Below are 16,883 nucleotides of genomic sequence, written 5' to 3' on the forward strand. Positions count from 1 at the left end.
TATGGGACCTCAACATATTTTCATATCAAACTATTCAAGGCCTTACAGAAATCAGTTTTGTGTCACGATGCATGAAAACGGGAACAAACATTGCGATCAATAATTAACAGCAATTCCGGTGTTATTGTGGTTGCTGGTTTTGGTTCCTTCTTTGGAGAATAAAGGACCCAATCATGACAGCAATACCGGTTATCGCGATCGTAACCATAAGCCTTCTCTTTGATGCATCATGCCCCTGCCCCCTACGACCACCTTGTTCTCTCGCTGGTACTCTCCCATCCCTTCAGATGCAAAAAAAGAACAGAGAAACAAAACAAATGGTTATCGCTTTTTAAAGATGGGATCAACAGTAATAATGTCAAAGCATTATCCAATATCTACAAAAATGTGGTTGCCACAGACACAATGACTAAAACAATGAAGTTCATGTTCGAGAACCTTGTTTCAAGTGTTGATTTAGTGAAATTGAAGGTATGCTAATCTTACATTGATTGATCAGCATCTTTGGCAACAATGACATTAACAATCAGAGAGAGAATAGCATCCAATGTTTTCCCTAGCCTAAATTCAAGAAACCAGTGCACCTTTCATCTTGACTGTTGAGAATCTCAGTTGATTCACAGTCAAAAGCTTTAAGGAACAATTTTATAAGGCTCAATAAAACCCATTCCTTGATGGAATCCTCTATATATTGCATAACATCCATACAACACATTTTAGATATGTCTATATTCTATGGTACCTGTTCTTATTATTTACTTTGCATGTTGCAAAGGACAGAAGGGAAAATCCCTTATCAGAGCTAAGTAGATTCGTGAAAGAGGTGTGTTTGATGGCATTCATTACTTGACAGGACGATATATGTGCACTATATTGGATTATTGATGCATGCAGTCCCAGACTTTCCTTGTCCATTGTACATTTTGGAAGCAAGAAATATGCATGCAACACTATTGGTCCATGTGATTAGGCATTGTAACCTCATTCCAGGTACCAAGTGTATTTTATAATCAACAAGGTAGCTTCAACCTTTACGAAGTCTGAAAGAGAGAAGATGGGGAGAGGGAGGAAACTTCAATCTTTACGAAGTCTGAAAGAGAGATGGGGACGGAGGAAAAATAAGCAGTAAAGCAATAACCAAGAAGGGCAGAAGAATGAAAAGGAGAAAAAACAAGAAATAGAAGCATTAAAAATATAAGGACAACCATGATGCCAATGTAATGAATGAAACAAAATTCAGGTTGATCACTTTGAGCACAAATATAGGGAACAGATACAGAGCAAAAGATGCAGTAAATAAGCAGTTTGAAAATAAAATTAGGCAATGAATGATATGCAAATAATTGAAATACCTGGAAGATTCTGCTGCAACAGCATCTAAACCATTTCTGGTGCTAGAACACTGAGCTTCATGACTTAATCGCTCTCGCAGTCTAACATATTTTCTACAATGTTCACAATGCTCAGTTCTATTCCCGCATAACTCCTAGAATTAGAGAGAGACCTTATAATAAATTCATGCAGAAAAAAAGATGCATTCGACAACAGGAAATATTACATCAAAAAATGTGACAGGTCAATAATACCTGATGCTTAGAAAGATCAACGGCAGGCAATGGGAACTCACAGTATTCACATATAACTATCCTTTGCGGGCATTTTTCATCTTTATGAAGAGCTAATACTTCACGGTCTATTGTCTCTCTGCATAATGAACAAGCCACCTGTTTCCATAGAAATCCTATTACTGAAAAATGCAATGAAAAACCAACAGAACAGCTGTAGCAAGTAGAAGGCATTTGTCTCCATCATGGAAAAAAAGGAACCAGGGTTGTGTACTGATTAGGCATGTATCCTGGGAAAATCTGAACTTTTCCTTGCAGGAGACGTTATGACACGACATGTAAAAGTATTAGTTCATAGAATGTCATTCATGCAGCTTTCTAGAGTTTGTATTGACTAAAAGAAGATGAAGTATATGTATTTTATCCTCCAAACTCCAACTTGTGTAGCAAAAGCACGTAGCAGGTAGTGAAAACCAAGGTGTTTCAGCAAAAACCACTTTCAGCTTTATGCTCCAAGTTCAGTTTAGGATATAGAGAAGGGGGTAAAAGTGAAGGACAGAGGCTGACAATCTTGGCCAAGGCAAGAGAGGAAAAAGAAAATGTGAAGGAAAGGGAAGGGAGAAATAGGGAAACAAAATAGTAGAAGAAAGGCAGACAAAAGACCAAAATGTCTTTTCAGAATATTAGGGCTAGGGATGGCAGTTGACCGGGGCGGGGGACAAGGTCTCCACCCCCGCCCCGTCTCAAAATTCTGCCATCCATCCTAGCCTCCATCCCCGCACAGGTTTTGATTTTAACCTCCATCCCCGTTTCATATCCTCCATCCCTGGTCCAAATGGGGTGAGACAGGGCAGTGCCTCATTTTCCTTCGGTCCGCTGCCATCCCTAGATGAAGGTTTACTAACGGGGATCGGGGACGGGAAAGGCGGGGGAAAGCGTAAGTTCATCCCCGCAAGGGTTTTGATTTTAACCTCCATCCCCATTTCATGTCGTCCATCCCCTGTCCAAATAGAGCGAGGTGGGGCAGGGCCCTGTTTCCCCCCGGTCCACTGCTATCCCTAATTAGGGCCTGTGTCACAGAGATTTGGGTGCGAGTATGTAGAGTATGGCACTTAAATATCTCAAGTATAGGTACATGGTATGGATATCATTTATATGTATGTATTATTTTTTAAGAAAAAAGAATGTAAATATGCATATTTGCATGTACATATGCATGTACCTATGTATGCAAATATTTGTCTATGTATGTATGTACGTACTTATGCGTGTGTATTAAATATAATACAAGAATGGAAGAAAACAACAATGACAAATGCATGAAATGATCCAACATAATAGGTAATGAGTCAAGTTTGAATCATTTCAGATCTGAAAGTAGCCTGACCTGCACCCCTTAAGTACCAGTGTTGACACAGCTCGACGTGGGCATGACACTTTTCTGGAAGTACCCACATTATATAGAATTTAAGGCCAAATCAGTCCTTTTGTGTCCCCTCAGCAGTTCCCACAACAGGGTGTGACCTCAGGTGATTTTTTGACCAAATTTGAAAAGTTCTTTTTTTTCCTTTAAGTTTTTCTAAATATGGAAGGCTGGGATCCTAATGCAAGAATAGAAAGATATATTATTCAATTTTTCACGAATTGGCATCACTGTCAATGTTTTTGGATTCCTAAGGAGTGTAATAATGTTCCAAAGAGCTTAACCAATCTAGGAGTCCTGGAGTGTGATTGAGTTTGGAAAGATAAACCACCGGATTGATTTCCTTCAGATTTTGACATGAACTGCAACAGATGCATGTAACAGGTAAGAGTCTGCCTAACCCCAGCTTGATAATACCAAAAAAAAAAGTTGTTTTCCTAAGTAGGTAACTTTTGGGAGCTCTTCACAAAAAGAGATATCTAAATGGAAACTCCTCTTTACTTTATAAAACATCAGTGAAAGCCATATGACAATGCATTAATTTATGAGTTTCCAATATGAAGAGAATGAAGAGCAACATCTGAGGCCGTCATCTTGTAATCATAAAAAGAATATCAAGACAAAACCTTGAATTATATAAATGACCAGATTCCTGTATAGAGGTCAAAGCAGCGAAGCAGCCTTTCCATTATGCATGTATGTGCATGGGCGTGCAAATGTATGTATCACAACAGAACAAGAGAAGATCAATATTTTCTCACAAAATAACTAAAAAGTGAAGAAAAGATCCAGACAAAATTCTTCCCAAGATAAAAGAATCTGCATGTCTATTAAAAAAACTCATTTTCATAGGGAGGTCACAAAATACAGTGAGCGTACGGGCGTACCGGAGCATGTGTACTTGCATAATGTTCCTCAGCATGTCTTTTTGGTACAATATCTCCACAATTTTTACATTTTTCTAGATTTCTCAAGCAGTGCACATAATGCAATTCAAAATTGGGAGTTGGGATCGCTCTGTCACTGAACACAAGATTGAGACTTAAATTATTCAAAAGTTCTTTTGAACAAATCATCAGTGAGTCAGCAGCAATAGAGAATTCAGTATACAAAGAGTAATGATAAATTTTCAAACACCAGGAATCTATATGCAATTCAAAGCAGCAATGAATATCAAAGAGCACACACACACACACACACACACACACACACACACACACACACATATATATATATATATATATATATATATATATATATATAGAGAGAGAGAGAGAGAGAGAGAGAGTAAATACATAGTTATTCATTTGAATAGATGAATTGATCCTTTCTCTTAATAGCATAATGGCTCCATGTGCATGGTTTCTGTAGTTTACTTAAACAACCCAATCCCTTTTTTGATAAACCAAACAGTCTATCATAGCAAGGCCAGTCTCTCTCAAGCTAATTGAAGAAGAAAATGTTCATATTTGGAAGGCCACCAACTTTATTTGATACAATAGATAATTTTGAAAGCAAAATCCAACATAGAGGAGTATTCCAAGAGTATAGACTTCAAGCTTAGCATCATGTCTATTACAAATGCATATACAGTTGATGTAGTAAAATTGGATGGAAAGATGGAATTGTGTGGAGCCAATTCACCCGACAAAGAGACTGGTAAGAGGCATGTTATGTCAATCGCTTTCTTTAAGGTAGTATTTGTTTCCCACTTAGGTGCAAGAGGCTATGGCATCTACCTTAGAGATACAATGAGTCAGCCTCTTTGTTGTGCTTCTAGTTGACTTGTACCACTGTTCAAAGCATTAGTAAATATACCACAAAACACTTGATCGCCTTGAAATGATCAAGTATTAAGGACCAACTAAGTCACAGGGACTCGGCAAAGTAGGTGCCGCACCAGCGTCGACGCGATGCATGTGCGGCACCCGGTGTGGTCAACACGACCTTGGGTGCGGTCAACGCACCCAAGGTCATTTTTGTCCAATTTTTGAACGTAAAAAAAAATTTGTTGCCCGATCAAAAGGGGCTGCGAAAGAGGATTAGGGCAAAATTTTTTTGCCCTAATCCTCTCCTCTTCTCTCCCGCGCAGCTCCGCTCTCTCGCTCCCCTCCCGACGTCTCGCAGGGGAGCCCGGCACCACCTCCTCCTCTCTCTCGTCACATGTACCCTCTCACTCTCTCTCGCTCTCTTGTTGGGTCGGCAGGGGAGGGGCCGAGCCCCCCTGCTCCCTCTCGCTCTCTTGTTGGGTCGGCAAGGGAGTGATTGAGCCCCCATGCTCCCTCTCGCTCTCTTGTTGGGTTGGCAGGGGAGGGGCCGAGCCCCCTTCCCTGCTCCTTCTGATTTCAGGGGAGGGGGCGAGCCCCTCCCTATTTTCGACAAGAGAGGGGCCGAGCCCCCCTCCCTTCTCCCTCCGATTTCAGGGGAGGGGTCGAGCCCCTCCCTGTTTTCGGCAGGGGAGCCGAGAGCTGGAGTCGATATTATAAATCTTAATTGTCTGCATAATTGATTTTAATATATATTTTTTTTGTGTTTTCAGGATAAAAATGATGGATAAAGAGAAAGGACTTGTGTCATCCTCATCCCCATATATGAGTTCTGCTGCTAGTTTTGCCGATAGTTATAGTGAGAGTGATGATGTGGGGCCACTATGGGTACATGTAGATAAACTTGCAAAATCTGGAGAAGGAGGCGGTGGAAACAAGAGATTTAGATGCAAGCTCTCTGAAAGGGATTTTGTTGGGTCTTACACAAGAGTGAAGGTTCATTTGTTGAAGATACCAAGACATGGCATTTCAAGATATAGAAAAGTTGATGAAGTAATGCGAAGACAATACAAGAAAATACAAGAAGAATATGAGAAGAGAAAGACAATGAGTGATTCTTGTGCAATTAGTGTGTCATTTGAAAGCCACCAAGAATATGCTGAAAAAAAAAGAAAAATCAATGTAGGAGGTAGAGGAACGATACATGCAACATTCAATACATATGGAAGGAAGGATATGGATAGAAAAGTAGGGAGGTATTTTTATTCTAGTTCACTCTCATTTAATGCGGCTAGAAATCCTTATTAGAAGGATTTAGTAACATCTTTGGCAAATTGTAATTTGAGTGGCTATGTGCCTCCAAGCTCAGAAAAACTACGAACTACACTTCTTGCAGAAGAGAGGGCAAATGTGGAGAGGTTGCTGGAGATTAAAAAATATTTATGGAAGCAAAATGTAGTTTCTATTGTTTCTGATGGATGAACAGATATTCAAAGGCGTCCACTGATCATTTTCATTGCTTGTTCGCTTAGTGACCCAATATTCTTGAAAGCAATTGATGCATCTGGGAAATATAAAAATGCAAAGTATTTGAAGGGGTTGTTTATAGAAGTCATAAAAGAAGTGGGTGATCAGAAAGTGATACAAATCATTACAGACAACGCTCCAGTTTGTAAAAGTACAGTGTTGAGTTTGGAGAGTGAGTACCCTCATATTTTTTGGATTCTTTGTGTAACACACAACTTAAATCTGGCCCTAAAGAGCACCTGCAACCCCAAAGAAGAAGAAAATTCACAAACATATGCTTTATGTTCATGGATTGAAGATTTAGAAAGAAATGTCAAAAGCATTAGGAATTTTGTTTTAACCACCATCGTGCTAATGCTATATTTAATAGGCATTCTGACCTGAAATTGTTGAAGGTCGATGAAACATGTTTTGTGTCCATCATTGTAATGGTGAAGAGGATTAAAAAAGTGAAGAATTCTTTGGTTAACATGATGACGGATGAAAATTGGACATTCTATCGTGCTGATGATGATATCATGGCTCAAGAAATTAAGAAATTCATTGTTGATGATGAGTTTTGGGACATAGTGGTATACAAGCTTCAATTTACGCAACCTATTTAAGAATGTTAAGAGAAGTTGATAAGGATGAGCCTATGCTTTACAGAGTTTATGAAATGTGAGATAATATGATTGAAAAAATACAAGTTGTAGTTTTCAAGCATGAAGAAAAAAATCTTGCATTAGATGATTCCGAATTGTTTAACCATATTCATTCAATTTTAGTCAGAAGATGGGATAAGAGCAACACACATTTGCATTGCATGACACATTCTCATAATCTAAAATATTATGCAAATAAGTGGCGGGCAAGTGGTATTGGTCGTGTCCCTCCAAATTTAGACCCAAAGCTATCAAGACATAGAAATATGTGTATGATAAGACTTTTTACAAAAGCATATCTTCTAAATCAAGTCACATAAGAGTTTGAAAAATTTTCATCTTCGAAATTATATGAACCGACATTATTCGCGAGAGAAGGATAATATAGATTTTATCACATGATGGTCAACATTTGGATCAGAAACACCTCTTCTCCAACGTCTTGCATTAAGATTGCTATCGCAGCCTGCTAGTTCATCTTGTTGTGAAAGAAATTGGAGCACATATTCTCAAATACACAACATAAAGAGAAACAAACTCACCAGCAAGCCTGCAGAGGATTTAGTATATGTTCATTCAAATCTTCGACTACTTTCACGAACCAATATTGAATAGAGGTACTAATTTGCTCTCTTAGTTATTTGATTATTTCTTAGTTTTTCATTTAAATATACTTGTATTGTATTTAACATTTTCAAATTAGGTTTGTAACGCAGACAAGAAATATCCAAATTTTGGGATGTAAACCTAAAAGAGTGTGACTTCGAGAGAGAGCATGATTTCAACATGACAAACATGGATTTCACTAAGCCCAGTATTCCTTCTAATGATGCATTTGATGATGAAGAAGAAAATTATTAAGATCCATTAATTCATCGTCATTTATGTAATTATTCATGGTCATGCTGCGACACCTCTTTTGATATGTAATTTAGTTCTTTTTTGCTTTACTTATTTGATTGATATTTAGGTTGATTTAAGTAATTGCTTTACTTATTTGATTGATATTTAGGTTGATATATTTCATGCATGATGAATGATATTATGACAATGTTAACTGTTGAATTATAACAATGTTTAACCGTTAAAACTTCAAACTTATATATATATATATATATATATATATATATATATATAATTTTTTATTTTTTTGCCCTGCCGCACCCCCGCACCCAAGGTTTTTTAAAGTGCCGCACCTCGACACCCGCACCCTCACCCATGTGACATAGATCACAATGCATGTATATAACAAGTAAACACTTTTCAATTAATGGAATATCCATTAATAAAATCCTAAGTCATTTGACTTCTTTATACGTTGTTGATAAAGCAATGAATTCTTTTTTCATGGTGGAATGGGAGATACATGTTCGCTTTTTCGATCCCCATGCAACACCACCACCAATAGTGAAGATATAACCACTAGAGGCTTCAGATTCATCAGAATCTGTGACCCAATTTGCATTAGTAAATCCTTCTAAAATTATAGGTATTTACTAAGGTGAATTACATAATCTATTGTTCTTTTAAGATATTAAGAACTCTATATATCACATTCTAATGGACTATTCCAAGACTATGGGTAAATCTATATAACTTACATACAATAAAGACAATATCAAGTCTAGTACAACTCATAGCATACATCAATTTACCAATAATGTTACCATGCTCCAATTGGAAAACAAATCTACCTTTATTAGGTTCTAATTTGACATTAATGGCATAAGGTATAATCACAAATTTACAGTCATAATGATTATATTTTCAAAGAATTTTCTCAATATAATGTGATTGAGATAATGCAAACCCATTATTAGTTTCAATAAGTCTAATTTCTAAAATCATGTCTGCAACACCCATGTCCTTCATGTCGAAATTAGAGGATAAAAATTTCTTTGTATTTTGAATATATTGTATACTAGAATCCAAAATTAGCATATCATCTATATAAAGACAAATGATAACACCAACACCGTTATGTATCTTAATATAAACACATTTACCTGCATCTCTAATAACAAAACCATTAGCAACCAAAACCTTATCAAACTTATCATGTCATTGCTTAGAGGCTTGCTTAAACCTATATAAAGACTTAGATAATTTACACACTGTGTGTTCTTGTCCTTTAAGAATAAATCATTTAAGTTGTTTAATGTAAATATCTTCATCAAATTCACCATTTAGAAAAGTGGTCTTGACATCTATTTGATGAATTTCTACATGATAAACAACAACAAAAGCAATTAACAATCTAATTGTAGCAATGTGAGTTACTGATGCATGTATCAAAAACGTCTATTCCTTTTTTTATTAAACCCTTTTGCAACCAATCTTTTGTTTAAATCTTTCTATGGTTCCATTTGATCTCCTTTTCTTCTTAAAAATCCATTTACAACCCATGATCTTAGTCCACTAATTTCCATGTATTATTATGCATTATTGACTCTATACCATCATTAATAGCTTTTTTCCAAAAAGTTGCATCATGCAAAGACATAACTCCTTGATAAGTTTTAGGATCATCTTCAATCAAGTAGGTTAGAAAATTTGGCCCAAAATTTTTCTCATTCCTTGGTCTTTTACTTCTTCCAAGTTGCACATTTTTTTTCTTTGGTGGCATTTGTGTCATGTGAAACAGAAGCACCATCATGTAAAGTAGGTACATTATTCACTCTAGTTTTAAATGGCATAACATTTTCAAAAAATTCAACATGAATAAATTTAAAAATTGTATTTTTTCAAGATTTAAAAGTCTACAAGCTTTAATATTATGAGAATATCCTCTAAACACACAAATAACAGATTTAGGTCCTAACTTAGGTCTTAATTTATCAATTATCTTTGCTTTAGTAAAACAACCCCATACTCTAAAATAACTAAAATTAGGCTTTTTATTTTTCCACAACTCATAACTCCGCCTTTGTATAACTGTTTAGTTATACACTGTCGGTCCAAAGCCCGGATAAAGGAGGAGGGTTGCGGTAGGCCAGTGACAGCCAACATAAAAACTTAGTCATACCTTATGAATATGAACCAATATGAGAATTTCGTTGGGGCGTTCCCTACTGAGCGACGCGCTGTACTCTATAGGCCCGGAGGCAGTGATAAATGGGCAAGGGTTGCTAGGTCGTCACCCGGAAGCGACGCGTCACACCGGCGCCTGGGTGTGGTGTCAAATAGGCAAGGGTTCTCTCACTTTGTTGGACGGGTGGGGGTAAAGAAGTTAGTCCAAGACCATAAAATTAGGTTAGCCACTTGGAACATAGGGTCTTTAACAGGTAAGTTGGTAGAGTTAGTAGATGTTATGTGTAGGAGAAAGATTGATATTTTATGTCTACAAGAGACCAAATGGGTAGGTGAGAAGGCAAAAGTGATAGAACCTTGGGGATATAAGATTTGGTATACAGGAATAAATAGAAATAGGAATGGAGTAGGGATTATTATGAGTCGTGAGTTTATAGATAATGTAGTTGAGGTCCGTAGGAAGGGTGATAAGATTTTACTTATTAAATTAGTATTAGGTACGGATATTATTAATATCATTAGTGTGTATGCACCTCAAGTAGGTTTAGATGATTCCATTAAGCGTCAATTTTGGGAAGATTTAGATGGAGTAGTACAAGGGATATCTTATAGAGAAAAGCTTTTTATCGGCGGTGACCTTAATGGACATGTAGGCATTAGTAGAGATGGATTTGAGAGTATCCATGGAGGCTATGGTATAGGAGAAAGAAACGAAAGTGGAGAAAGGATTTTAGATTTTGGTTTGTCCTATGATATGATCTTAGCAAACACTTGGTTTAGGAAGAGGGAGTCTCACCTACTAACATTTAAAAATGGGGTTAATACGAGTTAGATAGATTTTTTCCTACTTAGAAAGAGAAATAGGGGTTGTTGCATCGATTATAAGGTTATACCGGGAGAAAGTGTAGCTACACAACATAGTCTTAATTTTAGATCTTAGAATTAGACAATGCCGCAAAAGGGATAGACATAGGATAGATCCTAGAATTAAGTGGTGGGCACTGAAAAGAGCTAAACAAGGAATGTTTGTAGAGCAAGTAGTTAAGGAAGCTAATTGGTGTCTCGAGGAGGATTCAGAAGCAATGTGGAATAAGATAGCGGGTGGCATGAGAAAGGTGACTAAGGAGGTATTGGGTGAGTCTAAAGGCGGTGCACCGCTAGGTAAGGATATATCATGGCGGAACGAGGATGTCAAATTAGCTATTAAGGTTAAAAGAGAGTGTTATAGAAATCTAAGTAAGAGTCGTGATAATGAGAATTTGGAAAAGTATATGATAGCAAAGAAGGAAGCTAAAAAAGTAGTTCAAAACGCGATGGATAAGGTATTTAAGGAGGTTTATGATAAGTTGGATACCAAAGAGGGCGAGAAGGATATTTATAGGCTTGCAAAGATAAGAGATAGAAAATCGAGGGATCTGGGTATGGTTAGATGTATCAAAGATGAAACAGAAAGGGTTTTAGTCAGAAATGAGGAGATTAAGGAGAGATGAAAAGATTATTTTGATAAGCTATTTAATGGAAGTCATGCTCAGGATCTTGGAGACTTGTCCATTCCTTTTCATGAGATGAATCGTGACTTCATGCGCAAGATTCAAAAGAAAGAAATTGCAAAGGCTTTGAAGAAAATGAAATCAAGAAGGGCAGTTGGCCCAGATGGTATACCTATCGAGGCTTGGAAATGCTTGGGAGAGAAAGGTTTAGAATGGTTGACAAATCTTTTTAACAAGATTTGGCGGACAAATAAGATGTTTAATGAGTGAAGGAAGAGTACTTTGGTGCCTCTATATAAGAATAAGGGTGATATACAAGATTGCACAAACTATCGTGGTATAAAACTCATGAGTCATACTATGAAACTTTGGGAGAGGGTGATTGAGTCTAGGTTGAGGAAGGTTGTCATGATATCGGAGAATCAATTTGGTTTTATGCCTGGAAGATCAACTATGGAAGCTATACATCTTCTTAGACAACTTACTGAGAGAAATAGAGAGGAACAAAGATTTGCATATGGTTTTTATTGATTTGGAGAAGACATACGATAGAGTACCTAGGGACGTTCTCTGGTGGACAATGATGAAGAAAGGTGTTTCTCTCAAGTACATTAGTATAATTAAGGATATGTATGAAGGAGTAGTAACGAATGTCCGCACTTGTGGAGGGGTGACAACCAATTTTCCTATAACGGTTGGGTTACATCAAGGATCTACTTTAAGCCCTTTGCTATAGTGATGGATGAGCTTACGAGATCAATTAAAGAAAATGTGTCGTGGTGTATGTTGTTTGCTGATGATATTGTTTTGATTGATGAGTCTAGAGCTTGGGTTAATGTTAAGTTAGAATTATGGAGACAGACATTGGAAGCAAGAGGTTTTAAGTTGAGTAAGAGTAAGACAGAATATATGGAATGTCGGTTTAGTAAGCAACAAAGTAGTGATGGGAGTGTAGTGAAGCTTGGTGAGCAAGAAATACCGGTGGATGATTGTTTCAAATATTTGGGATCTATCATTCAAAAGTATGGAGAAATTGATGGAGATGTAAATCATAGGATAAAGGTTGGGTGGATGAAATGGAAAAGTGCAACTGGAGTGTTGTGCGATCGTAGAATGCCATTGCGGTTGAAGGGAAATTTTTATAGGATGACTATTAGGCCCGCTTTACTATATGGTACGGAATGTTGGGCTGCCAAGAGACATCATATTCAAAAAATGAGTGTAGCTGAGATGCGTATGCTTAGATGGATGTGTGAAAATACAATAAAAGATAAAATTCGAAACAAGGAGATACGTAAGAAGGTAGGCGTTGCACTCATTGAAAATAAGATGAGAGATAATCGTTTACGGTGGTTTGGACATATTCGGCGAAGGCCTAATGATGCTCCAGTTAGAAGGATGGAGAAATGAGAAAATATATTAGTTAAAAGAGGTCGGGGTAGGCCTAGGAAGACTTGGAGGGAAATGATAGGAAAGGATATGAATGATTTGAAGTTTGAACCTCACCGAGGACATGGCATTGGATAGAAATGATTGGAGGAGAAGGATTCATGTGGAAGACCCAAAATGATTTTCTTTGTTGGTTCATATCGCCGACCCCAATTGTTTTGGGATGAAGGCGTAGTTGTTGTTGTATTTTTCCACAACTCATATGGTGAAGTTTTAGTTCTAGAATTTGAAATTATATTCAATATATAACATGCAGTAAAAAGAGCTTCCCCCAATAAGTCAAAAGGAGCATCAGAATTAAGAATCAATTCAATAACCATTTCTAGCTGTGGTTTTATTTTTACATTCAAAAACTCTATTTTGTTGATGTATATGAGGCACAATGGTTTGACGGGCTATATCATGATTATTACAAGAATTTATGAACTCATTAGATGTATACTCTCCTCCTCCGTCGCTCCTAATATGAACAATCTTTTTATTTAAATTTTTGTAACTCCATTCTTAAAAATTATGAATTTATTAAGTGCTTAAGTACACGTGTGTATCTTGAATAGTCATCTATAAAGGTAATAAAATAATTATTACCTCCACGTGATGGTCTACACTTAAGATCATATATATCACTATGAACAATAAGGAAATCGTGCTTAGAAAATTTAGATTGAAGACAAATTTGGCACTTTTCATGATCAAAATTACTCACATTACCAAGCTACAAACCACCATTCACTAATTTACGAATGGAACCATAATTTATATGTCCTAATCTATCATGACATAAAGATAAATTTTTACATATCATATAAGTTAAATGATTATTCTCATTCATAACATTAAGCTTAAACATCACATTGGTGGCATATCCTTTGCCTACAAATTTCTCATTTTTAGTACGTACAAATCGATCAGAATCAAATACAAGTTTAGAGCCACTCTTGTTCAATAGATATCCCAAAACCAAGTTCTTTGGACATCGGGTGTATGATATACATCTCTCAAAGTGAAGACAATCTCGAAGGTGAAACACAAACCCACACTCCCTTTTTCAACTACTTTCATAGAAGGTGAATTTTTCATAAACAAATTATGGCCATCTTTCACCAATTCATATGTTTTGCACCAGAGGTGCCAGTGGAGGAAGCGGGAGCGAGAAGCGAGGCACTTCTAAAATTTTAGGAAGCGGAAAGACTTAGAAGCGAACACGGAATCGTCTCGGAAGCGAGATAGGAAGCGAACTAAAAAGCAAACCAGAAGCGAAGAAAGAAGTGACCTAGGATTCGAGTGGAAAGCGAATAGGAATCAATTTTTCCTAATATTGGGGGAAAAATTGTTAAAGGCTCCAAACCCCACCAAAAAAAAAAATTATCATAATATTGGGAAGCGAGTGAGAAGCGATTGGGAAGCTATCGAGAAGCGATTAGGAAGCGATCGGGAAGAGACTGGGAAGTGATCAAGGAAGCAAGTGGGAAGCGTGCTTCCCAATCTAAATGGGTGATTCCCCACACATTTCGAAAGCGCCTCGTTTTACTCTTCCAAAGCGCATTTCCCCAAGCCCATCGGCGCTTTCGGTAACCCTGTTTTGCACACTTTTCTATTGTTAGATATATGCTTAGTGAATCCACCACTCATTTTCCTCTCCTACCATATTAACTTCAGAGATCATAGCAACAAACTTTTCTTCTTGTGGCATGGATTGATTCCCATTTTTTTGCGATAAAAGCAATTTTTAGCAATAAATCCTTTCTTGCCACAAACATAACATGATCCTTCATTTGATTTGTCTTTGTTAAACTTCAAATTCTTCTTACGCTTATTAAGATACTTAAAATTGGCATGCTTAGGCTTTTTCTCTCGGCAACACTTACCACATGAACATTAGAAGTTTGCTCTACTACATCTTTTTTTTATGGAATCTCGTTGCTTCTTTAATTCTAATGTGTTGGAGAAATTCCACTAAGGATATGGGTTTTCTATGATGTTTGAGTGTTTCTATAATCCTTTCAAGATTTAGGTAATTTACCAAATGATAATAGAAACTTGAAGTAAATCATCTAATTGCATGCCTTTAGATTTGATCTTATGTTCAATAAGTTGAAGTTCATGCACTTGCCTAGAAATGACTTATTGTCATTGATCTTAAAATCTAAATATGAACTCACTAAAAATTTCATGTTGTCGTAGTCGGTTTTGTATTTCTTTTCTAATGTTTCTCATAGATCCTTTGTCGTTGCCATGCTTCAGTAGAGATCAAAGAGAGGGGCATAAAGCGCATCATACCGGTCACTTTGTTGGGTGAATTGATTCCCCACAATTCCATCTTTCCATCCAATTTTACTACAGTTGTCACTTCTCTTGTTACTTCATTTCCAATGTTGCTACCAAATACATGCAAAACACGGGCACTGCCCATACTCAAGTATGTCCACTCCAGTTTCTGCACCACCGATGCAAAACCAATAAAAATGACATTGATTGGCTAACATGCATTATGCATGCCAATGCGACGGGAGAAACAAAAGCTTCTCCACACATGTTATCTCCTATGTTAGTGCCACACACACACATGTGTGCATGCACATGTGCATGGACCTGCATATGCCCAATGCACAAAAGAAATATTCAAAAAATAAAAGGGAAGTACACAAGAAAACACAACAGAAAAAGAAGAGGAGCTACCAAACGTGTCATTCCCACTTTTGCTTGACCAACAATGCCTAACATGCCAAAACAAAACTAATGGAAAGGAATGGCTGAATGCTCCCAAAATATTGCAGAATGAGAAATAATGAGTACCCCAATACACATCCCAATGAATGGGTCTTCCCCTTATAGCTAAAATTACCCGGGACTACAAGCCAAAACTGGTAAAAGCTAGCTTTTCCTGACCTCACACGATTGAATTATAATGCCTTACATATACACAAGGCAAAGATAAAGAGACCATTGCAGTCACTTTCTGCTCATGACGATGCGTGTTTTGGTATGACATCTGAAAACACAAAGTAGGACCATTAGGTTGTTGATGTACCCTCACAAATTAAAACCTTACATCCCATCAACTAACAACAATCCCCTGCCTTCAGTTTTATGCCTCCGAAAAAGGAAAACAAAATACACCCACGATCCTAAACTTTCTGCTAACCAAGTAATGCAATTGTAGAGATCAATTGATCGACAGATGTAAGCTACACAAAATTAATAACCCGAGTCAAAAATCAATTCAACAAATCAACATAATCAATAGCAATCACAACTCAGCCAATCGAATTGCCGAAGAATTGCCCGATAGAAGAGCACAATTAAAAGAAGGACAACATTCACATTAAATTCGCAATATACCACGAACCAGCTTCTTCAGGAAATAGTTGCAAAAAAAACAAGGGATCTCGGAATAGAAACCGCAAAGGAAAAAGGGAAATTACAAAAAAAAACGAGAAAACGCCTAATCCGTGTATAAAGACAGCGGAAAGAACAAGATTGATGTTGAAGGGGGAGGGAATTCGCTCACCAGTGGCCGCAGATGGTAGTGGAAGACTCTGGACGGCTCGCCATCAGCCCTAGGAATCGGAATTCAAGGGCTTCCCGAACGGAAGCGAGGAAAACGAACTCCTGGAATTCGGAATAGATCAAAGACCAGAGAGAGAGGAGTTTAACGTAGCACGAAATCGAACGAAGAGAAAAAAACGTCAGCGAACACCAAACATAGCGAACAAAAAAGGCGGAGAGAGAGAGAGAGAGAGAGAGAGAGAGAGAGAGAAAGAAAGGAATCCCCTTTACGAATCCCTCGTGAATTTGTCTCTCTCTCTCTCTCTCATCTGTACTTCTGCTTAGCACGTGCGAACTCATCTCCCCCATCAACGGTCACACGTGCCGGATCGTATCGGGGGGCAGCGAGCCGAATTGACGGACGTAACGCAAGCAAAGCCACAAAGTAAAACGGAATTACAATACATTGGCAATAAGGTTGTCAATGGGTCGGGTTTGAA

At 37.4% G+C, this 16,883-nt stretch overlaps 1 protein-coding gene across 1 annotated transcript; it reads right to left on the reverse strand.

The window, feature by feature from the left end:
- On the reverse strand, positions 1-16,784 carry LOC149838869 (uncharacterized). The gene is made up of 5 exons (XM_090007822.1): positions 16,406-16,784; positions 3,876-4,011; positions 1,587-1,724; positions 1,353-1,486; positions 1-281 (listed from the first exon to the last, which is right to left on the reverse strand). Exons 1-5 carry the CDS (start codon positions 16,750-16,752, stop codon positions 122-124), a joined length of 915 nt encoding a protein of 304 aa, XP_089863948.1. The 5' UTR covers positions 16,753-16,784; the 3' UTR covers positions 1-121.
- Positions 16,785-16,883: the final 99 nt, after the last annotated feature.

The sequence above is a fragment of the Nuphar pumila genome, chromosome 5 (assembly GCF_984573655.1).
Source record: "Nuphar pumila chromosome 5, dmNupPumi1.hap1.1, whole genome shotgun sequence".
NCBI lineage: Eukaryota > Viridiplantae > Streptophyta > Magnoliopsida > Nymphaeales > Nymphaeaceae > Nuphar > Nuphar pumila.

Bases quoted from the DNA above. Each gene is read 5' to 3' on its own strand.
- LOC149838869 (XM_090007822.1), bottom strand. From the start codon at position 16,752: ATGGGGGAGATGAGTTCGCACGTGCTAAGCAGAAGTACAGATGAGAGA. The intron at 4,012-16,405 runs GTGAGCGAATTC...TCTTGTGTTCAG, and splicing joins ACTACCATCTGCGGCCACTG to TGACAGAGCGATCCCAACTC. The intron at 1,725-3,875 runs GTACGCCCGTAC...CTATGGAAACAG, and splicing joins ATGCAAGTACACATGCTCCG to GTGGCTTGTTCATTATGCAG.